The sequence below is a fragment of the Marmota monax genome, unplaced genomic scaffold, assembly GCF_021218885.2.
Source record: "Marmota monax isolate L192 unplaced genomic scaffold, Marmota_monax_Labrador192_F-V1.1 WCK01_AAM20220418_F8-fsc00031, whole genome shotgun sequence".
Taxonomy (NCBI): Eukaryota; Metazoa; Chordata; class Mammalia; order Rodentia; family Sciuridae; genus Marmota; species Marmota monax.
This window is the reverse complement of record NW_026695197.1, coordinates 18,943,910-18,968,204: the sequence shown is the minus strand read 5'-3', so window position 1 is coordinate 18,968,204 and position 24,295 is coordinate 18,943,910. Positions and strand designations below refer to the sequence as shown.

At 39.2% G+C, this 24,295-nt stretch overlaps 1 protein-coding gene across 11 annotated transcripts in view; it reads left to right on the top strand.

Moving 5' to 3' along the window:
• Positions 1-24,295, top strand: part of Dym (dymeclin) — a 357,093-nt gene that overhangs the window by 60,089 nt on the left and 272,709 nt on the right. For all 11 annotated transcript variants that reach the window (XM_058573871.1, XM_046428286.2, XM_058573870.1 and 8 more), the window contains 2 exons: positions 541-634; positions 1,591-1,724. In XM_058573871.1, coding sequence (XP_058429854.1) covers positions 541-634; positions 1,591-1,724 — 228 coding nt within the window. The remainder of the gene's footprint in view (positions 1-540; positions 635-1,590; positions 1,725-24,295) is intronic.

Below are 24,295 nucleotides of genomic sequence, written 5' to 3'. Positions count from 1 at the left end.
TTTCAAATTGAAACTCTAGTGATATCTGACATCTAACTGCATATCTGTTCTTGATTGTGAAAGCTGGACAGAAGCTCCCCTAACTCGCAGTACATGAGGCACCTTGCTCCTCACTGTGGAGTTCTCCAGCCAGCAATAGTGGGCACCATCTGGGAGACTGTTAAAGATGAGATTCTTCTGAGGTCACACTTCATACATGTGGAATCAGAATTTGTATTTTAATAAAATGCCCTGTGATTTTAATGTACATGAATGTATCTATTAACTACAAAGTTACAATTTTGGATTCTGAGGTAAGGTAGCCACTTTCTTCTATTGTTCCCATAATTTTTATTTTGCAAATCGTAGTTTTGATGTTCAGAATTATGACCCAAGAAAGCAGTTTTTCTCATTGCTTATTTCCCTAATTGATGTGAAATTGGCATAAGGTTGGTCAATAAGCAATTTCAATTTGACATTTGATTTTATAGATGTTACTATATGTTCTCTTTGATATTAGTGCTTGATTTTAACTTTTTAAATCATTTTCTTCTCTTGCAGTTGAAAACAATCCTCGAACAGGAAATCTTGGTGCACTAATTAAGGTCTTCCTTTCTAGAACCAAAGAACTCAAACTTTCAGCAGAATGTCAGAAGTAAGCTGGCTGATTAAATCATGTTTGCTTTTCACTTAATAATATGAATATTATTTTTCATTTATTGGTGGAATTAGGCTATGGTCTTCAGAAAATTCTTTTGAAGGATTTATTTTGATTATTAAGGGGGAGAAAGGTGAAAGAGAGGTTTAAGTTAGTGTCATAAGTCATTGGAGTGAAGTTTTAAATTCTGGAAACTTTGATTTCAGCATTTTGGACAAACTTTAGAAATATAATCCCTTTTTTTAAAATATTTTTTTTTAGTTGTCAATGGATGTTTATTTTATTTATTGATATGTGGTGCTGAGAATCGAATCTAGTGCCTCACACATGCTAGGCAACTGCTCTGCCACTGAGCCACAACCCCAACCCAATATAATCCCTTTTTTTGTGAGTTCATGGTTATCAGTACAAATAGCAAGCATTGTACTGAGCCACTGATGATGCCTCATTTAAAATTCCAGTTACATATTGGCATATACTGCTTGTTTATTATTTATTTAGTTGGAGGTGGACACAATACCTTTATTTTATTTTTATGTGGTGCTGAGGATCGAACCCAGTGCCTCACATATGCTAGGTGAGCACTGTACCTCTGAGCCACAACCCCAGCCCATACTGATTATTTTATCATAATTTTTTGGAGTTTTTAGTTTTTTTTTTTTTTTTTACTTTTAATTATCTTTATATAGGAAAACTGTAAAGTTAAGAACACAGTCCACAGGAATCAATGAAGTTATTATTATAAGTAGACTCACTATAGGAGATACACAGAGTAAAATATGAATGCAGTAAGTATCACTGGTCCAATGTAATAATGAGCCACTAAAAGATATGGACATCGATCAAATATTACAGGTAGACTGGGCAAAATGATTGACAAATTATGAAGAAATTATTGACTAGAAATAATCATGCTCATCATTCTTACATGATTTTTGGTCTTTCCTTTCTAGTCACATCTTCATTTGGCAGACACATAACGCTTTGTTTATTATTTGTTGTTTGCTGAAAGTGTTCATCTGTGAAATGTCAGATGAGGAGTTACAACTTCAATTTACTTATGAAGAAAAGTCTCCTGGTAGTTTTGGTAAGCATTGCCTTTTGAAGATGTTCTGGGTATAGTATGTGTAACATATAAGGCTAAAGTTTGAGGAATAGATGTATAACTTTGAAAATTCCAATTTTCCTATCATCACTTTTTTTTCTTGATAAGAAAGTAAGTAGGAGCAAGGCTTTTATTTGTTTGACTTGCATGCATGTGAAACAAGAAAGAAGTTAAATAAATACAAAGCCCACAAATATTTATTCCTTTAAAAAACAAAGGTGTCAAATGTAAATACAATTTCTGAGGAATACATCATTAAGAGAGATGATCAATCAGAATTATGGATTTTATAAATGTTAAAGTTTTCTTTCACAAGACACAGCAACAGTTTGAGACTGGGTGTGTTTGGGGCTGCTTCACCAGAAATAACATTTTTAAGGACAGTGTTATGATGTTGAAATCTACCTTTATGTGAAGATATAGAGAAAAGTTACCATTTTCTTCTGATATTGCTCGAGGTTTGTTTTTCTTTTCTCTCCCCCCACCTCTTCTTCTCTCTCTCTTTTTTTTTTTTCCAAGTTAGGTGGGCCTACAGTTTTCAAGATCAGATGCTGGTGTTTCATTTATTAGCATTAAAACTTACAACCAGGAAGTAAAAGAATAAAATAGGATTATTAACAAATGGAATATCAGGAATACACGTGTTATACTCCCTTGCTACCAACTTCCTCTTCTGAGGCCCAAAGCAGTGTCATTCCTTTCTGAATTCTGTTTACAAAATATCTTTCTGCCTTCATCAGACTGACAGGGATCATATGTGACTCAAAGTTTACCAATTCCTGGGTGCAGGCAATGTGAGAACTTTGTAATATTTGCACTTTTTATTGAGGCCCCTATGCCTTGTGATTTCGTGCATGTTTAATTTCACTTAACTTTCATATACTTACAAGTGATTCTGTCTCCACTGTGGTTGCTAATATATATGCTTTTAAATGTCAAAATCTAGTGTTGACAAAGGAAAATAAACATATAGAGGGTCAATGATTCATTCAGGTAAAAAAATCACAGTGTATTGATTTTTTGAGTAACTCTATGTCCACTTGTGAAATATTTCCTAAATTCTGAAAATTCTAAAAGCAATGTTGTAGGGAAATAAAAGATTCTGTGAAATGACAGTTAACCTTTAATGTTCTTAGGCATTTATTTTTATTTTTATTTTTAGTTGTAGATGGACACATTTTGTTTATTTAAGTTGTTTATGTGGTGCTGGGGTTGAACCCAGTGCCTCACACATGCTAGGCAAGCGCTCTACCACTGAGCCACAACCCCAGCCCCATGCTTAGGCATTTCTTAAAACCATTTGTGGATGGCAGAAATCTCAAGAAATTCTGGTTATTATCCTTTAAATATATGAGGGAATTATGTTACATTTTAAATAAATGAAAAGACATAATATAATCAGCAATGTGAAAGAGTTCCTTTTCTCCCACATCCTCTGCAGCATTTATTATTATCATATTCAAGATGACTGCCATTCTAACTGGAGTGAGGTGAAATCACAGTGTAGGTTTTTGTTTGTTTCTGTTTTTTTAGTTGTAGATGAACACACAGTATCTGTATTTATTTTTGTGTGGTGCTGAGCATTGAGCCCAGTGCCTCACACATGCAAGGCAAGTGCTTTACTACTGAGTGACAGCCCCAGCCCCTACAGTGTAGTTTGTTTTTTAAATGCTCACAACTTCTTTTTTTTCTTTATATTTATTTTTAGGTGTAGATGGACACAACACAGTGTCTTTTATTTTTTATGTGCTAGGCGAGTGCTCTACCGCTGAGCTACAATCCCAGTCTTACAGTGTAGTTTTGATTTGCATTTCCCTAATTGCTTAGATATTATACATTTTTTTTTAATATATTTGTTGGCTATTTGTATTTGTTCTTTTGATAAGTGTCTGTTTAGTTCATTTGCCCAGTTATTGACTTGGTCTTTCTTTTTGGTGGCAAGTTTTTAGAGTTCTTTATTATATTCTGGATATTAATCCTCTGTTGGAAAAGTAGCTACCAATAATTTTCTCCCATTCTGTAGGTTCTTGTTACCTTTGCCATGCAGAGGCTTTTTAATTTGATGCCTTCCCATTTATTTATTATTTACTGAGCTTTAGAAATCCTACTGAGGAAGTCATTGCCTATGTCTATATATTGCAAGTGTTAATTCTTTATTTTTTTGCCTATCAGTTGCAAAGTTTCTGGTCTAATTCTTAGGTCTCTGATCCATTTTGGGTTGACTTTTTGCAGGGTAAAAAGTAGGAATTTAAGGATGGAGTTGGGGAATACAATGCTAAAAGTAAGCCAATCCCAAAAAACAAAATGCCGAATGTTTTCTCTGATATAAGGATGCTGATTCATAATGGGGATTGGGGGACAGTGTGGGAGGAATAGACGAACTTTAGATAGGGCAAAGGGGAGGGAGAGGAAGGGAGAGGGGCCTGCGGGTAGGAAAGATGGTGGAATGAGACAGACATCATTACCCTAACTAAGTACATGTATGAAAACATGAATTGTGTGACTTTACTTTGTGTACAACCAGAGGCTTGAAAAATTGGGCCCTATTTGTGTAATTTGAATTGAATTTCATTCTGCTGTCATATATAAAACAATAAGAATAAATTGAAGAAAAGTTGAGTCCAGGAAAAAAAAAAGTAGGAATTTAATTTTATTCTTCTACAATCAGTTTTCCTAGCACCATTTGTTAAAAGGGCTATCTTTTTTCCAATCTATAATTTTGGTGCTCCTATATCTGGGTGGGTTTGTCTCTGTGTCTTGTATTCTGTTCCATTGGCCTATATGTCTGTCTTAATGCCAGGACCATGCAGTTTTTCTTACTGTAGCTCTGTAACATAATTTGAAGGCAAGTATTGTGATGCTTGCAGCATTGCTTTTTTTTTTTCTTTGCTGAGAATTTTTTTTTTTTTTTTTGCTTATTATGTATCTTTTGTTATTTATTTACTTTCTGGGATTTTCATTCAAAATAATTCATACAAATGGTTACAGTCATAAACAAAATATTGCTGGTTTACCACATCAGCAGGATGGCAAGTGCCTAGTCGTGGACACTCTGACCAGCCTTCTCCATGACAGAAGTCATCAGGCAGCAAGCTCCCTGGGCACTCCCTCTCCTCTGAGCTGCCATGTCCATTTTCTCAAATTAGGAAAAAACAGCCTTTGTTTTGTTTTTCTAAATTATTCTAAAAATAAGACAAGCAGTTAGAAAAAAAAAAAAGCAATGCACTGTGAGGCATAAAAAAGAAAAATGGAAAGGATCCATTGTCTTGAGAAGTGTGCCAGCCACTCATCGCTCTTGGCATGTGCCAATACAGAAAAAGAAAAGAATCTCAATTGACTTGCTGAACTTTGAACTTGCTCAGGTTTTCTTTTTGTAGATAGCTAAGCAAACTTGTCCTTCCTAAATATCCTAAAAATTGTACACAGACAAGAACATTCATGATAGAATTAGCTACTAACTTCTTTTGCTCTATGAGGAATGCAAAGGACACAGGTCAGTGAGCCCCCTCATGCTACCGGACAACTATGATAGACACAGGGAAGCTGCTCTGTCTCTCGTCCCCTCGCTCACACCCAGCCCAGTCTCTGCGGTACCACCTCTGCACATTCCAGCCTAAGAATGGAGAACTCTCCATGGGCTATAGCTGATCACCTGTGTGGTCTCTATCCACCTAAGGCTTGATAGTTTGGCCAGGAGAAGGGGCATGGGGTGGGTGAGCCATGGCGGTGGGATGGGACAGAGACATGGTGCTAGGACAAGTCCTTTGTCTGAGGCTAGGATGCAGGTGAGGGCCACACTCATGACTACTGAGTATACCTGCAGGAAGTCCTCTTGAGCTCAGGTGCCCCATGGCTAGATCCATTCTGGTCCAGTGTGTGTGGAGACTGTCCAGTGGTACTTGCCAAAGCCATTTTTCAGGCTGTCAGGGATCTAGCCTGTGATAGCTCCCCAGATCTCCTGGCGTGCCCCCTTGCAAATCATGATGGATGGCTACTCACTGTACCACAGGAAATGGGGGTTGTAGATGAGGTTGGGTGTGTCCTTCAAGGGTCCCTGGCTGAAACCGAAGAGCTCTGACACATGCAGGTCTAGCACCAGGCTGTGGATCTGCCCCCTCCTTCAGAGCCTAAGCCAGATCCAGCAACCCGTGGCCTGTGATCACCAGGAAGGCCCCTTGTCTCATCAGCTTGACAGTGAAGTCATTGATGAGGTGGTGGTTGTGCTCGTTGAGTTGGCAGTGCAGTGAAGAGCAGGTCCTACAGGGTGATCATGCCTGCTTAATGCCCTAGGACAGGTAGGGGTCATTGAAGAGGATATTGAAGCTGAAGGCCTTGTCCTGTAGTGCCAGCCCAGTGTGTCCTATTCAGATGATGGTTTGCTCATGGTCTCCCTGCAGCTCCTGGCAGCTCTGAAGCCTCTTTGAGGATCTGCTCACCACTCTGGACCTATGCCTTCCCCCAGTACCTGGTGTAGTCCGATGGTCCACAGGTACAGATTCAAGATATGGCATGTGGTTGAGTCTGTGGTCTGCTCCACAGATGCCATAGGCATATTGCTGGTGACACCTTGGTCCCAGCTGTCTTGGTGTTGAGGCCGCCACTGATCCTCATGGTTAATTGTAGAGCTTTGAATTTCTCTAGGTCTTCTCTGATTGGATTAGTACCAGATTGTACCATTGGTGTGGTAAAATCAGGGCACCCACTGTCTTGTTCAGCACCTTTTCATGGATATTCTGCATAGCTGTGCGTCACCATAGGCCACCATGGCCATGTCCTTCAGGATGGGCATCTCCACCATGTAGTCCCAGCTGTCAAGCAGCACTACCAGAGGCCTAGGGTGCATGGGCTGGTTCCAGTAGGAGGTTGGAACCAGCTGTTCAAAGCTTTTCGTCTCCAGAATCCCCAGGCAGAATCGTGTCCTGTTGTGGTGCCTCATCCCGCATCTTTTTTTTTTTTTTAATATTTATTTTTTTAGTTGTAGTTGGACAAAATACCTTTATTCCATTCATTTATTTTTATGTGGTGCTGAGGATCGAACACAGGGCCCCCACATGATAGGCGAGCGCTCTATCGCTGAGCCACAATCCCAGCCCCTCATCCCACATCTTTAACCAAACTTCTTGTGCCACTGCTATTCCACAGCACTACTGAGGCCTTCATGGGGCTCAGTCTCAGTCCCACAGGCTGCATAGCTGCTAGCCCCTGCCTGGGCAGCCATGGTGCTTCTCCTACCTGCTGCTGAGCCGAGACAAGTGGGACAGCAGCCATGCATCTTCCAAATGAATGACTGTTTTTTTTAATTTTGTGAAGAATGTCATTGGTATTTTGATGGGGATTGTACTGAATCTGTAGATCAGATCACTTTTGTAATATGACCATTTTAACAATGATAATTCTGCCTATCCATGAAAATGGGAAATCTTTCCATCTTCTAGTGTCTTCTTCAATTTCTTTCTTCAGTTTTCTATAATTTTCATTGTAGAGTTCTTTCACCTCCTTGATTAGATTTATTCCAAGGTGTGTGTGTGTGTGTGTGTGTGTGTGTGTGTTTCTCTCTTGACTTTGTGAATACAGTTATTTTCCTGATTTCTTTTTCAGCTAATTCATTATTGATATATAGGAAAGCTATTGATCTTTGTATGTTGATTTTATATTTTCCTACTTTGCTGAGTTTATTAGCTTCAGCAGTCTTCTGGTGGAACTTTTTAAATTTTTTTTTATACAGGGACTAAACCCCAAAGGTGCTTAACCACTGAGCCAAATCCCCATCTTCATTCACAGCATTTATTTTATAGGGATTATATGGGATTTATATGCCTATATGGGATTATAGGCATGAAGCACTGCACCTGCTCTTCAGTGTTTTTTGTTTTGTTTTGTTTTTTTTTATCATGAGTGGGTCCTGAATTTTGTCAAAGGTTTTCTCGGCATATGTTGAGATGATTGTGATTTTTGTCCTTCATTCTATTTATGGGGTGAATTACATTCATTGATTTGTGTATGTTGAACAAGGACATCTTTAAAAAAATTTTTTTTTGTTGTAGATGGCCACAATGCTTTTATTTTATTTATTATAAATTTTTTATGTGGTGCTGAGGATCAAACCCAGTGCTTCACATGTTCCAGCATTACCAGGAACAGCTTAACTTAGGTGAAAAATCTTTCTTTTTCCTCTAATGACAAGGAAAAATACGGGTTAGTTTGTTTACCTTTATTGCACTTTCCTCCTCAAGAGGCTGCTGAATTTAAAAAAAAAAAAAAAAAAAAAAAAAGACCAACATCAAGTTTTGTTTCTTTAATACTCTAAAATTTCTTTCCAAACAAATGATGTAGTTCTCTGGTTTCAGGGAAGCTGAATCATGATATAGTGTACTTTTCTTTTAAAGCTGTTATTCTTCATTTCAAAGCAAGAATGTAATACCTTTAACTAGGTTATTATTATTGAACAAAGCAAGCATATTAATATTTATTTTAGCAATTTTATTTGCTGTCATTTTTATTGCCCCTTTTGTTCAAAAGAACTTTTCCATTGAAAATCATTCCCTTTTTGTCCAGTTTTAAGATACCTCCTTAAGTTTGGGGAACAGTAGGGAAGGTGAAGACTAGAGAGAGAGAGAGAGAGGTGTAGATACAAAAATTCTTCTTGATGCTATTAAAAACAGTTAAATTTCAAATAATATGCCATGTTATAATTCATCAAGTAAAGCTTACTTTAAAGAGTGAATAAAATACAATAATCACAGATAATTTTTACTTTCAAAATCAAATTTAGCTGAGCATGGTGGCTCAGGCCTGTAATTCTAGGGATTTAGGAGGTTGACGCCGGAGGATCTTAAGATTGAAGCCAGCCCAGCAACTTAGTGAGGCCCTAAGCAACTTAGCAAGACGTAGTCAAAATAAAGGATAAAAAAGGCTGGGGACTAAGTTCAGTAGTAAAGTGCTCCTGGGTTCTACCTCCAGTCAAAAATAAATAAATAAAATACAAACCAAAGTTAGGTGTGGATTATGTGTGTCTTTTCTCCCTTCTCATTTTATAACTGAGAGTGCTCGGTATTTTGGACTGTTTGTGTGTATTTCCGTTGTATGAAAATATTTACTTTGTCACTCTCGGGAAGCAACTTTCCAGTTCTGTTGCAGATCAAATAATTATTCCTTTCTTGAATTCTGTACTGTTCACTCTTTAAAAAAAAAAAAATGTAGTTGCAGATGGACAGCATGCCTTTATTTTATTTGTGTGTTATTATTATTATTTTTTATGTGGTGCTGAGGATCGAACCCAGTGCCTCCCATGTCCAAGGCAAGCGCTCTGCCACTGAGCTACAGCCCCAGGCCCTGCTGTTCACTCTTGAGTGGCTCCTGTGGAACCCCTCAGATTCTGCTGTAACAGGACAGGCAGCTCCGTTTTATTGAAAAGATCTGTGAAGTATTTTGGAAAATGGAGGCTGGGCATGGGAAGCACACAGAAACATCCTGCACATTTAGAGATTGAGCTGTTGTTATTTTTCCAAAACTGGTTTCAATAATGAAAGGCCTTCTGGCTTCAAATTCAATTAATTAGTTGTATTGAAAAAAACAATTCTTTTTTTTTTTTTTTTTTTAAACTTAAACTGGTCACAGACCAAATATATTTCCTATCTTTTTCTCTCTTATCTACAAAAAAAAAAAAAAAAAAAAAAAGGAAAGGAACATAATAAAGTTAAGCTCTTCTAAATTACTTCTGAATATGGCTAGAGTTTTTGCTGATTTTGATCCTCTTTCTGGATCAATTGTTATGTTCTCTAATATACTGTGTAACTATGTGTCATAGTCACAGACTTAATCAGAGATTTTGAGGAAATAAACCAAATTGGTGTATGAGAAATTCTGCAGAATTTTGAAGTCTTGAATGTTATGAGCCTGCTTATTCTAGGAAGGAATGTTTGTGAAAATTTTGTAGAATTACTTTAATGTAGTTATTTCTAAAATGCTCCAGTGTCTTTCACAATTATTGTTTATCATTCAGCATTGATTTTCAGAGCTTGAGTTTTATGTATTGATTTTGAGTTTGTGAAACTCTTTAAGAGATGAATATGTTTGATTTATTATTTTGATAATCAGCTTTCTGTATTTCTTAAATATATACTAACATTTAAGCAGAGTTTTAAATAAGAATTGTGACTTGCATATTTTATTAATGCTAGCCTTCATGTTTGTGGAACCAACATTACCAGGGACAGTTCTGCTACTTGAGTTGCAAACTTTTCCATGAAGTTCTGCAGCAAGAACAGAGTCAGTGTTTATCCCCATGGGACCTAAGAGGGTAATCCAACCAACACCTGTAAACCCAACTCTTGGTTTTGTATTCCTTTCTAAAAAGTATGCATACTTTATACATTAATACTATGTCATTTTAATTCTAATATGAAATTATTTTTTGTTACTTATTACTGAGTAAATAGATGTACTTAAGAGATACACTGTGTTTATTTTGGGGCCATCATCCTCCCTTCAGTATCCATTTTGCCCCTTCATTCCCACTCCTCCAGGCTTGAGAAACATGTTTTTGTTATTGTTGTTAATCATTCTAGATTACCTAGGGACTGTGTAAAAACAATACTTTCTTAACCACTGACTACATTATCAAGGTGGTTGTCACTCTAAAAGAGCAATCTGTGAGGTCTGCTATTTGGTAACTATCTGCTTTTACATGGAGTTAGCAATTTAGGATTTTTTAACATGCATTTTAATGACGTTCTTTTTGTTTATTATTGAGTCTACTGTTGGTTCACCAGCATAATGTCTTTTTAAGGTTAAAGGCTTGCTGTTTTGGCATATATACTTATTTTTGTCTTAGTCTTACATATTGTTTAAGATTTCTACTTCTGGTCATTAATTTAAGCCCTTTTTAGATTGTCTTCCATTATTTTTACAATTTATAAATAAAGAGTAGTGAATGGGAACCTCACGAAGCAATAGCTAAAAGCATTCATTTATCAGCTCATCTATGAACACCTGAGTTAGATGTGTGAAAGACTGCTTAGGGATTGATGATATTCAGTAGTATAGGTTGTGTGAGGTTGAATTCACGTAAGCACAGGACTATCTGCAAACTACCGAGCAAAGTCAACTGAGGTATCTTAGGTATGTTGGCTGTTACAGCACTTTTTTCTTTCTTCAGTCCACTGAATACTGCCATGATCACATGGATATTGGTGGCATTTTCAATGAAGCAGTTTAAAAAAAAATTAAAATTTTTATTTATTTATTTTTACATGTTGCTGAGGATCAAACCCAGGGCTTCGCACACGCCAGGTGAGGGCTGTACCTCTGAGCCACAATCCCAGCTCCCAATGAAACAGTTTTTATGGGAGTAATGTGACTGTCAGTAGCTCAGGTTGTAATCCCAATTGGTGAGGATTTTGTATTTGAACATTTTCCCAGGGCTATGTGATGTGTTAGCAGATTGTTACTGAGGATTTCTATCGTTACATGAGGATAGCTCTTTATATTGCATGCTTTTGAAAATTTGTCAAAGGGGACAAAGTCAGCCCTCAGCAAAACTATGAAGTACTACTACAAAATTATTACCATTTTCCTCTTGCCTTAAATGTGAGTCTTTCTTGCCTCTCTTTTGGTATTATGTCCCATTCTTGTCAAAGTCATACTTTATATTACTTTATAAGTACAAAATATTTTATATTTTGTGTCTTATGTATCCAATACTTTAAATCTCTAGAGGTCTATATCTTTGTGTTTCCCCTGATGGCTATTATTTAATGATGTCGATTGTATTTATTTTATCTGAAACTCAGGCCCAAAATCAGGGAGGAATCTGCATTGGCTTCTGAAGGGATGCAGGGGCCGCCCCCCCTCACCACTTTGGCCTCCTGCAGCAGTTCTTCAGTCCTTGGTTCACGTGGGGTTTCAGGTCAAGAGACCTTCCTGGCTGTTGTGGAGGCTTAGTCTATGGATCGCAGGCTTCCTTCGTGTTGGTATGCTGCTTTAGAGGTTGCTGCACAGTATTTGCCACAGATTCAAATCAGTTTACTTGCTTGTGACTGTTCTTTTTGGTTATGGTGTGTGGGTTGTTGGAGATCTTTACTTTCTGGAAGCCCATGAATACACAAAAAAATGTGATGGAGTAGCTACTTCACAGTGCTGCTGCCAGCGTAAGGCAGTTTGTTTCCTTACTTTCACTTATTTTTTATTTACTTTTTTTTTAGTTGTTATAGACCTTTGTTTTTATGTGGTGCTGAGAATTGAACTGAGTGCCCCACATATGCCAGGCATGTGTGCTTCTGCTGAGTCCCAGCCCCAGCCCCACTTTCATTTATTTTTATGATAAAAATATTTATAATTAAATATAAATGCCAGAGATTTAACCTAGGGTCTTACAATGCTAGGCAAGGGCTCTATACTCCCACCCCTTTTCCAGGAAAGAGAAAGACTTTGGAAATTGAGAGACTAAAGATAGAAGCCACAAAAGGGGAAAAATGCTGAAAGGCAGGCCCAGGGAAACAGGAGATTCCAGGAAGAGTGTAGGGAGGGAGTGAAGGCCTGCTGGAAAAGCAAGTACCACCTGGGCCTGCGCAGCTGCTCTGGAACTGTGGGGCTGGGGTTTGGAATAGGTGGTCACTCTTCAGGTGGGGTGGAGAGGGGACAGGGGTCACATTCTTAAAGCTGGGAGAGCTGGGGATTTGGAAAACTGGTTAGTTCAGTTCTGTAGAGAGTAGAAAAGGGAAAGGCTTAACTACATTTTCTTGACACAAAGTAGTTCAGTGTAAATTTATTTATTTATTTTGGTACCAGGGATTGTTTAATCACTAAGCCATATCCCCAGTCCTTTTTAATGTTTTATTGAGACAGGGTTCTCACTAAGTTGCTTAGAGCCTCTCTAAGTTACAGAGGCTGGCTTTGAACTTGCTATCCTCCTGCCTCAGCCTCCTGAGCCACTGGAATTACAGGCATGTGCCACTAGGCCTGGTTATAAATTTATTTTTTTAATTAATTATTTTGTAGAACTTGCTCTTAGGCATAGTGGATTAAACATTCATGTTTATCTTTGCATTCTCTCAAAACTCCAAAAGACACCAGTAAGGAGAAGCAGGGCGGGCACAATGCTAGTAACATTGGAAGTTAGAGAACTGAGCACTGAAGAGCTTAACTGCTTAGTGGAAGCTGAAAGCTGAATACCTTCAGGGCTGGAGAATACCTGGAGAGATTTGGGAATTGGAAGTGCCAGGCATCTCTGAAAGGCAGACAACTAGGACCGCTTAAAAGAAGCAGAATAGAGGTCAAGATCCTGTCTCAGTCATGGAGTTGTGAGACCACTCCTTCCCCAGTTTCGGGAGGTCTGTTTTTGGTAGAGGCTGAACCACAGGCCTCCATGAGTGGCCCCTAGGTGTGGTAAGGGATCGGCCGGCTGAGCACAGGGTGGGTGAAAAGGTTGTGGTGGAAGGAGGTGTCTGGACTTGGCTTCTAGATGCTGGCATCAGGATTTCACCTTCTTCTAGAGAAAGCGTACCAAACAAGGAAAAGACTGACTTTTGGGTGTCCTCAATGAGGCAGCTCTGACCCCTGCAGTGTGTATTGCCACATGGCACTGTGTGCTTTACTCTGGCAGGTCAATAGAGAGCTGTGGAGCCACATGATTGAAAAAGACAGCAAACTTGTAAGCAATAAAGCAAACAAAAGTCAGATAAGAGGGAATTTGTGGAGAGAGATAAAAATCCCTAATGGTACTCTTAATACAACCAGTTTCCTTTCTGTTCTCCTGTGGCTTAAAACTTTTTCAAAACTCTTTCTTTGGAGTTACCTTTAAAATCTGTGGAATTTTCATTTTGCTGAATTCGGTAGAGGGAAATCTTTTCTTTCTTGAAACTATTTGTTTTTTTCTGCTGGCCAATGTGGTTTGGCTGTCTGGAAAAGGGGCTTCACAACTCACTTTTCTCTCCTTGAACTGGTCCTCAGAGACTGGGGCAGGTTGTAGTTAGCGCAAGAGGTAAACCTAGAATTGTATAGTGAATGGCTGAGTAGGTTTTATTTTATTTTTATTTTAGCAAAAATTTAACAGTTTCATTTTTATAGGTAAGCAATATGAACAATAAACTAATAATGGAAAAAGAGGAAAAAAGAAAGCATTTTAAATATTAAATATTGTGTTAAAATACTCAACACAATAAGAACTGTAATCTCTCTTTGCAGAAAAACTAATGTGCCTTCAGGACATTAAGTTGTTCTTTGGTTCTGTGATGGGTGCTGTCCATTGTGGTATTTCTTTTCTCTTTTTCTGTTATCAGTTGAACAAAAACAATTAAACTTTGCTAATAAGCACATATTTTATAATCAAAGATGGTAGATAGTATTATTCATAAAGGCAATTAAAAACATTTCTGTTTGGCCACAGTCTTAGCACTCAACCAAAATTCTTATTGATTTCATTGGATTGGTATAGGACATAAGCTATTATAATGCATTGAGATGTAGATCACTTTTATTTTTAGAAAGAAGTAAGTCCATTTGTTTTTCTGCTTTGTGATTAGCTAATAAGCTTTAAAAATCTTGCTAATTAGATGTTTAATATTTTATTTATTTTTTCTTATTATTATTTTTCTTTTTTTTGAGCTTTTTTTTTTTTTTTAAATTTTTTATTGTGGGTTGTTCAAAACATTACAAATTTCTTGACATATCATATTCCACACTTTGATTCAAGTGGGTTATGAACTCCCACCTTCACCCCATACACAGATTGCAGAATCACATCAGTTACACATCCATTGATTTACAAATTGCCATACTAGTGTCTGTTGTGCTCCGCTGCCTTTCCCATCCTCCACCCTCCCCCCCTCCCCACCTCTCCCCTCCCCTCCCCTCCCCTCCTCTCTCTCTACCTCCTCCACTGTATAACCCTGAGGGTCTCCTTCCATTACCATGCAATTTCCCTTCTCTCTCCCTTTCCCTCCCACCTCTCATCCCTGTTAAATGTTAATCTTCTTCTCCTGCTCTTCGTCCCTACTCTGTTCTTAGTTACTCTCTTTATATCAAAGAAGACATTTGGCATTTGTTTTTTAGGGATTGGCTAGCTTCACTTAGCATAATCTGCTCTAATGCCATCCATTTCCCTGTAAATTCTATGATTTTGTCATTTTTTAATGCAGAGTAATACTCCATTGTGTATAAATGCCACATTTTTTTTATCCATTCGTCTATTGAAGGGCATCTAGGTTGGTTCCACAGTCTTGCAATTGTGAACTGTGCTGCTATGAACATCGATGTAGCAGTGTCCCTGTAGCATGCTCTTTTTAGGTCTTTAGGGAATAGACCAAGAAGGGGAATAGCTGGGTCAAATGGTGGCTCCATTCCCAGCTTTCCAAGAAATCTCCATTCTGCTTTCCAAATTGGCTGCACCAATCTGCAGTCCCACCAGCAATGTACAAGTGTACCCTTTTCCCCACATCCTCGGCAGCACTTGTTGTTGTTTGACTTCCTAATGGCTGCCAATCTTACTGGAGTGAGATGGTATCTTAGGGTGGTTTTGATTTGCATTTCTCTGACAGCTAGAGATGGTGAGCATTTTTTCATGTACTTGTTGATTGACTGTATGTCCTCCTCTGAGAAGTGTCTGTTCAGGTCCATTTGTTGATTGGGTTGTTTGTTCTCTTATTGTCTAATTTTTTGAGTTCTTTGTATACTCTGGATATTAGGGCTTTATCTGAAGTGTGAGGAGTAAAGATTTGTTCCCAAGGTGTAGGCTCCCTATTTACCTCTCTTATTGTTTCTTTTGCTGAGAAAAAACATTTTAGTTTGAGTAAGTCCCATTTGTTGATTCTTGTTATTAACTTTTGTGCTATGGGTGTCCTATTGAGGAATTTGGAGCCCGACCCCACCGACTGTAGATCGTAGCCAACTTTTTCTTCTATCAGACGGCACGTCTCTGATTTGATATCAAGCTCCTTGATCCATTTTGAATTCACTTTTGTGCATGGCGAGAGAAAGGGATTCAGTTTCATTTTGTTGCATATGGATTTCCAGTTTTCCCAGCACCATTTGTTGAAGATGCTATCCTTCCTCCATTGCATGCTTTTAGCCCCTTTATCAAATATAAGATAGTTGTAGTTTTGTGGATTGGTTTCTGTGTCCTCTATTCTGTACCTTTGGTCCACCCGCCTGTTTTGGTACCAGTACCATGCTGTTTTTGTTACTATTGCTCTGTAGTATAGTTTGAAGTCTGGTATCGCTATACCGCCTGATTCACACTTCTTGCTTAGCATTGTTTTTGCTATTCTGGGTCTTTTATTTTTCCATATGAATTTCATGATTGCTTTCTCTATTTCTACAAGAAATGCCGTTGGGATTTTGATTGGCATTGCATTAAACCTATAGAGAACTTTTGGTAATATCGCCATTTTGATGATGTTAGTTCTGCCTATCCATGAACAGGGTATATTTTTCCATCTTCTAAGATCTTCTTCTATTTCTCTCTTTAGGGTTCTGTAGTTTTCATTGTATAAGTCTTTCACCTCTTTTGTTAGGTTGATTCCCAAGTATTTTATTTTTTTTGAAGATATTTTGAATGGAGTGGTTGTCCTCATTTCCATTTCAGAGGATTTGTCGCTGATATACAGGAATGCCTTTGATTTATGCGTGTTGATTTTATATCCTGCCACTTTGCTGAATTCATTTATTAGCTCTAATAGTTTCTTTGTAGAGCCTTTTGGGTCTGCTAGGTATAGAATCATATCATCTGCAAATAGTGATAATTTAAGTTCTTCTTTTCCTATTTTTATGCCTTTAATTTCTTTCGTCTGTCTAATTGCTCTGGCCAGTGTTTCGAGAACTATGTTGAACAGAAGTGGAGAGAGAGGGCATCCCTGTCTTGTTCCAGATTTTAGAGGGAATGCCTTCAATTTTTCTCCATTCAGAATGATGCTAGCCTGAGGCTTAGCATAGATTGCTTTTACAATATTGAGGTATGTTCCTGTTATCCCTAGTTTTTCTAGAGTTCTGAACATAAAGGGATGCTGTACTTTGTCGAATGCTTTTTCCGCATCTATCAAGATGATCATATGGTTCTTATTTTTAAGTCTATTGATGTGGTGAATAACATTTATTGATTTCCGTATATTGAACCAGCCTTGCATCCCAGGGATGAATCCTACTTGATCATGTGTACAATTTTTTTGACATGTTTTTGTATCCGATTCGCCAGAATTTTATTGAGGATTTTTGCATCTAGGTTCATTAGAGATATTGGTCTGTAGTTTTCTTTCTTTGAAGTGTCTTTGTCTGGTTTAGGTATCAGGGTGATGTTGGCCTCATAGAATGAATTTGGAAGTTCTCCCTCCTTTTCTATTTCCTGAAGTAGCTTGAAAAGTATTGGTATTAGTTCTTCTTTAAAGGTTTTGTAAAATTCTGCTGTATACCCATCCGGACCTGGGCTTTTCTTAGTTGGTAGTCTTTTTGTGGTTTCTTCTATTTCCTCAATTGATATTGGTCTGTTTAGCTTTTCTATATCTTCCTGACTCAATCTGGGCAGATCATATGACTTAAGAAATTTATCTATGCCTTCACTATCTTCTAATTTATTGGAGTATAAGGATTCAAAATAGTTTTTGATTATCTTCTGTATTTCTGAAGTGTCTGTTGTGATATTGCCTTTTTCATCCCGTATGCTAGTAATTTGAGTTCTCTCTCTTCTTCTCTTCGCTAGCATCGCTAAGGGTCTGTCGATTTTGTTTATTTTTTCAAAGAACCAACTTTTAGTTTTGTCAATTTTTTCAATTGTTTCTTTTGTTTCGATTTCATTAATTTCAGCTCTGATTTTAATTATTTCTTGCCTTCTACTTCTTTTGCTGTTGTTTTGCTCTTCTTTTTCAAGGATTTTGAGATGAAGTATGAGATCATTTATTTGTTGGTTTTTTCTTTTTTTAAGGAATGAACTCCAAGCAATGAATTTTCCTCTTAGAACTGCTTTCAATGTGTCCCATAGATTCCGATATGTTGTGTCTGTGTTTTCATTTATCTCTAAGAATTTTGTAATTTCCTTCTTGATGTCTTCTATAACCCATTGATCATTCAGTAACCTATTGTTCATTCTCCAAGTGATGTATGCTTTTTCCTTCCTTCTTTTATCGTTGATTTTCAGTTTCATTCCATTATGGTCAGATAAGATGCATGGTATTATCTCTACTCCTTTATATTGTCTAAGAGTTGCCCTGTGACATAATATATGATCTATTTTTGAGAAGGATCCATGTGCTGCTGAGAAAAAAGTGTAACTGCTTGATGTTGGGTGGTATACTCTATATATGTCAATTAGGTCTAGGTTATTAATAGTGTTATTGAGTTCTATAGTTTCCTTATTCAACTTTTGTTTGGAAGATCTGTCCAGTGGCGAGAGAGGTGTGTTGAAGTCTCCCATGATTATGGTGTGGTGGTCTATTAGACTCTTGAACTTGAGAAGAGTTTGTTTGACGAACATAGCTGCACCATTGTTTGGGGCATAAATATTTATGATTGTTATGTCTTGTTGGTGTATGGTTCCCTTAAGCAGTATGTAGTGTCCCTCTTTATCTCTTTTGATTAACTTTGGCTTGAAATCTATTTTATTTGATATGAGTATGGACACGCCTGCTTGTTTCCGAAGTCCATATGAGTGATATGATTTTTCCCAACTTTTCACCTTCAGCCTATGTATGTCTTTTCCTATCAAATGCGTCTCCTGTAGGCAGCATATTGTTGGTTCTTGTTTTGTGATCCATTCTACTAGCCTGTGGCTCTTAATTGGTGAGTTTAAGCCATTAACATTTAGGGTTATTATTGAGATATGGGTTGTTCTTCCAGCCATATTTGTTTATTTCTGTTACTAAACATGGTTTGTTTTCCTCTTTGATTATTTCCCCCCCCCCTTTACTGTCCTACCTCCCACTGTTGGTTTTCATTGTTATTTTCCATTTCCTCTTCCTGTAATGCTTTGGCGAGGATGTTTTGAAGAGATGGTTTTCTAGCTGCGAATTCTTTAAACTTTTGTTTATCGTGGAAGGTTTTAATTTCATCCTCCATCCTGAAGCTTAATTTCACTGGATACACAATTCTTGGTTGGAACCCATTTTCTTTCAGTGTTTGAAATATGTTATTCCAGGATCTTCTAGCTTTCAGAGTCTGTGTTGAAAGATCAGCTGTTATCCTGATTGGCTTACCCCTAAATGTAATCTGCTTCCTTTCTCTTGTAGCTTTTAAAATTCTCTCCTTATTCTGTATGTTGGGCATCTTCATTATAATGTGTCTAGGTGTGGATCTCTTATGATTTTGCACATTTGGCGTCCTGTAGGCTTCTAGGATTTGGGATTCTGTCTCATTCTTCAAGTCTGGGAAGTTTTCTTGTATTATTTCATTGAATAGACTGCTCATTCCTTTGGTTTGGAGCTCTGTACCTTCCTGTATCCCAATGACTCTTAAGTTTGGTCTCTTAATGTTATCCCATATTTCTTGGATGTTCTGCTCATGGTTTCTTAACAGTCTTGCTGAGCTGTCTATGTTCTTTTCCAGTTGAAATACTTTGTCTTCATTGTCTGATGTTCTATCTTCTAAGTGTTCTACTCTGCTGGTAGTATTCTCCATTGAGTTTTTAAGTTGGTTTATTGCTTCCTGCATTTCTAGGATTTCTGATTGCTTGTTTTTTATAACCTCTATCTCCCTGTATAGTTGATCCTTTGCTTCCTGGATTTGTTTGCGTAATTCGTTGTCGAAGTGATCTTTCATTGTCTGATTTTGCTGTTTAATGTCTTCCTTGATACTCCAGATCATCTGAAGCATGTATATCCTGAATTCTTTATCTGACATTCCATCTGCTGCAGCTGTTACCTCTTCTAAAGTTGCGTTGACGTGCATTGCTTGTGGTCCTTTCTTTCCTTGTCTTTTCATACTGCTTGCGTATCTTTCCTGCAGGTGCGGGCGGCGGCTCTGCTCTCTCCTTATTCCAATTGGGGTGTCGTGGCTACCACGCCGGCAGGTCACTGGGCCTGTTCTGGGAGCTGGCGGCGGCTCTGTTCTGCCCCTACTCCAATTGGGGTAACGAGTGTACCACGCCGGCAGGCCACCGGGCCTGATCCGCCGGTCGGTTGCAGGTTTGCCTACCCTGCAGGCGCGGGCGGTGGCTCTACTCTGCCCCTACTCCAAATGGGGTGACGTGTCTGTCGTACCGGCAGGCCACTGGGCCTGTCCCGCTGGTCGGTCGCAGATCTGCCCACCTTTCGGGCACGGGTGGAGGCTCTGCTCTGCCCCTACTCCAATTGGGGTGTCGTGACTACCCCGCCTGCAGGACGCTGGGCCTGTTCCTGGCACGGGAGGCGACTCTGCTCTGTCACTACTCCAATTAGGGTGGTGTTTGTACCACGCCGGCAGGCTCCTGGGCCTGATCCGCCGGTCTGTTGTAGGTCTGCCTACCTTGGAGGCGCGGGCGGCGGATCTGCCCTGCCCCTCCTACCACGCCTGCGGACCCCTGGGCCTGATCTGCAGGTTGATCACTGGTCTGCTCACCCTGCGGGCACGGGTGGCGGTTCTGCTCCGCCCCCCACTCCAATTGGGGTCACATGACCACCACACCGGCAGGGCCTGATCCGGGCATGGGAGAAGGATCTGCTCTGCCCCTACTCCAGTTGGGGTGACGTGTGTACCACACTGGCAGGCCACTGGGCCTGACCCGCCAGGCTGTCACAGGTCTGTTTACCTTGCAAGCGCGAAGGGTGGCTCTGCCCTGCCCCTCCTACCACGCCCATGTATCACTGGGTCGCGGGTCTGCCCACCTTGCGGGTGCGGGTGGCGGCTCCGCTCCGCCCCCTCTCCAATTGGGGTCACTCGGTCACCACGCTGGCGAGCCGCTGGGCCTGCTCCGGGCGCTGGCGGCGGCCCGGCTCCTACCCTCTGGCTCGAGGACAAATTGAGGAGACTCGGGTGACTGTGCCTCACCCCCCCTACCAGGAGACCAACTGCTTATGTCACCGCTGGTATTGATGAAGATCTCTCCTCCGCCGCTTTCTGCTGACATCAGATCTCTGCCATGTTGGTATCCTATGCAAATGGCAGCATTTCGTTCCCCTTGCCGGGCAACCAAAGCAACGGGTGAGTCCTGACCGGCCCTCAGCAGGACCCGGACCGAGACGCAGTTTCCGCGGGCTCCTAGTCCCGGTCCAGGGAAGTTCCGGGAGCCGGAACTCGGCCGCTCCGTGCTCTGTGTAAGCTCCTATAAGTGTAAGCTCCAAGAAGCAGTCCCCGCGGGCTCAGTTCTGGGAGCCGGAATTCGGCTGCTTAGTGCTTGGTGTATGCTCTGATAGTAACAGGGTCCAAGAAGCAGCCTCCGCAGGCTCCGCAGCCCTGAGCCAGGGCGGTTCCGGGACGGTTCCGGGAGCCGGAACTCGGCCGCCCCGCGCTCGGTGTTCGCTCCGATAAGATCAGATTCTAAGAAGCACCCAGGCGCTGAACCCTAGCACTCTGTCTGCAAGCCGCAGGCGAATTGCAGCCTGAAATTACCTGTTCTATGGCTGAATGAGCTGCGGTCAGTCGAAAACAGGGAAGGTGACGTCAGTTTACCAACATGGTGGCTGCTGGCCTCCTCTGTGGTCTGACCGGTGTGGAGAACCGAGATGGACCGCTTCCTTCCCCCGTCTCGAACCCAGAATTCAGCCCTGAGTACGGTGCTTGCGCGGCTGGCAGAAACTGCAGCGCTGTAACCCTGCGTCTCTATCCCAGCGTGCGCTGCAGACTCTAGCCGCGGGGCGATTTGCTGAATAAGCAGTTTTACCCTCCGTGCTACAAACCTCTCGCGTTTGAGTCCCCGTAGCCGATCCTCGTGCGATGGAAATCCTTCCTCCAGGTTCCGGAGCACCCCACTATTGCTGGAAATTCCTAACAAGATATCCTTTAGCCGTCCTGACTTGTCATACTCCCACACAGTGAAGCAGCACACGGGGGCAATGCACTCCCCTCGCCGCCATCTTCCTCTCTCGATGTTTAATATTTTAGAATAATTTTTAATATTAGCCTTACAATTACAACTGGTAACAACATAGAATCTATCATGGTTTTGTGACTCTTAAGTTTATGATAATTAGAGTCTGGCTATATGCCTTTAATTTTAAGAAGTTAATTTTGTTCCCAACTTTTTAGGCACTCTTTTTAACTCTGTTTTTGGAGCATGTTTCTGTTCTTGATTGTTTTTAGCACTTGTTTTTGGCACAGTGTAGTTTTGGGCAACACTGAGAAATTGGCATTTTAACTTGAGGACAACAACAGTTAGCTCTTGGTCTTTTAACATTTCTTTTAATAACACTATGTAACCTGGTTTAATTGACCCATGTTTTCCTTTATTTTGATTGCTTTTTTTTTAAAAAAAAAACAGTGATCAATGAGTTTTTTTTTTTTGTTTTATTTTTATCTTTCTTTTTTTTCCTCCTCTTACTCTGATAGAAGGCATTTGATTCAGACACTATTTTACTCTGCTTCTTTCCCTAAGGACAAAACACGAGGGATATCTTGACCCATGGTACCAAGTGGGTGCCAAACAAAAGGAATAAATTGGCTGTAGCTCAATTTGGGGTATAGATTAGTCGAGCTGGAAAGGACCTGAGAAATCCTCCTATCCTTGCTCCTTCCTCTGTGAAACTCATAGGAACCAGAGAAGTGAGTTAAGGCTTTAGAGTGGAAGAAATCCAGGGACAGGGCTGAGATTACTGAGCTTTTCTGCATAATAATTTTAATATTTATTCATTATTTTAGATTGGTTATTATTGGGACTTCCTGTGTGCTTGTTGAATGTATAGCAAACAATGCTGGTGCATAAACTAATAGTTCACATCTCTTTCCCCTAATCTGGCTCTCAGTCCTCACTTATCAGAGATTTTGTATTTAGGGTTTTGAGTGAAACATGGCTCAGTTGACCAGGTTTTTTCCTCTGCTATTTTTAGAAACAGGGCTTTAGAATAATTTGTAAGTTTTTTTTTCTCCCCCATGAGAGTCTAGATTTGGGTACAGATGTGACCTGTACCCTTTAAGTAAACTGACCTCTTTGAGTCTCGATTTCTTCATCTGTAAAATAATTATAATCATATCAACTCCTTAAGAATTATTGTTAGAATCAATTTGAGACAGTGTGAAGTTTCCCACACAGTGCCTCTCAAAGGGCAGAGCACTCAGTAAGATTTGCTATTATACTAGCTCACAGAAAGTAAGAGTTAAAATATTAAAACATTTGACTACAGCTATTTAGACAATTTATTTACTTATTTTTTTGTCTTTTCTCTGTTGGAACTGGGATCAAACTCAGGGCTTTGTGTATGCAATGAAAGCACTTTACCACTGAGCTTCATCCTAGCCTCAATTTAAAACTCTTTAAGAATTCTTAAGAGAGACACAGTCTCTTTTAAGGAGAAAAATTGTAAGTAGTAAAATTCACAGTGGAGTAAACACATTGAACATTGCAGAGTTCTGTGCTAAAAGAATCTCAGTGTACTTTGTCACTGATCTGCTAACCTGAAAGGCTTTTTAGATTCTCTTTACTATGAGAAGTGTTATGAGTTTGTTGTAATTTTTGGTAGATGAATTTATATTTATTTGTTTTTAATTGAAAGCTAAGGTGTATAAATACCTCTTGGAAATCAGGGCAGTATGAATGGTTTGCTTAATGGCAAACCAGGTAATCAGTCAAACCTTGTTAATATTCACTTAGTGCATAAGTACTTACTTCTGGATTAGCCCCAAACAATAATAATTCTGAAGATTTATTTTAATAATGAGTCTGAAGCTTTTTTAAAAATAAACTTAAGTCTTCTGAAATTTTATGGAAATTGTTTATTTTTATCTTTTTTAGGGCATTGGGTTTGAAATGCCCTAAAAATTTTTACTTGTGTGAAATTATCATTTTATATTAAATTGATAAGAATACTTTTAATATGCCTTCCTTCACCTAGTTGTAAACTTGGCTGTGGTCATGATGGCAACTGGGTAGAGAGTTCATGTCACTATTTTAAGGCTTAAAAATTAGATATGTTTACAGCCAAGAAATAAAAAGTCCAATCGGGAACTTGAGTCTTGCTGTGTATTCTTTTTAGCATTGATTGGTATGTTCAGTGTGGTTTAATATTCTCTTCAATATTTGTACTCACCCATCAAAGGGCTACTGTGCCAGTTCTCTTTGTGGTAAGGCAGGAAAGTTTCTCTATAATTTCTAAATAGCAAGTAATATTGTGGCCTAGGAAAAAAAAAGACTAAAAATTTTTTTTTTTGAGACTCTGAATGATTTGGATACAACTGCTGAATCTTTACTAATACACCTGGATTCAGTTCAGCAAATATGTCTTGAGTATATATTAGTTTTTTCCTCAGTATCTTTGGGAATGGGTTCCAGGAATGCCCACCCCCTAATAGATTTCAAAATCCACAGATGTTCAAGACCTTTATATAAAATGTATAGTATTTGCATATACCCTACATAATCATCCTATTTACCATAAGTCATCTCCAGATTATTATTATTATCATTATTATTATTATTATTATTATTATTATTATTATTATGTAAC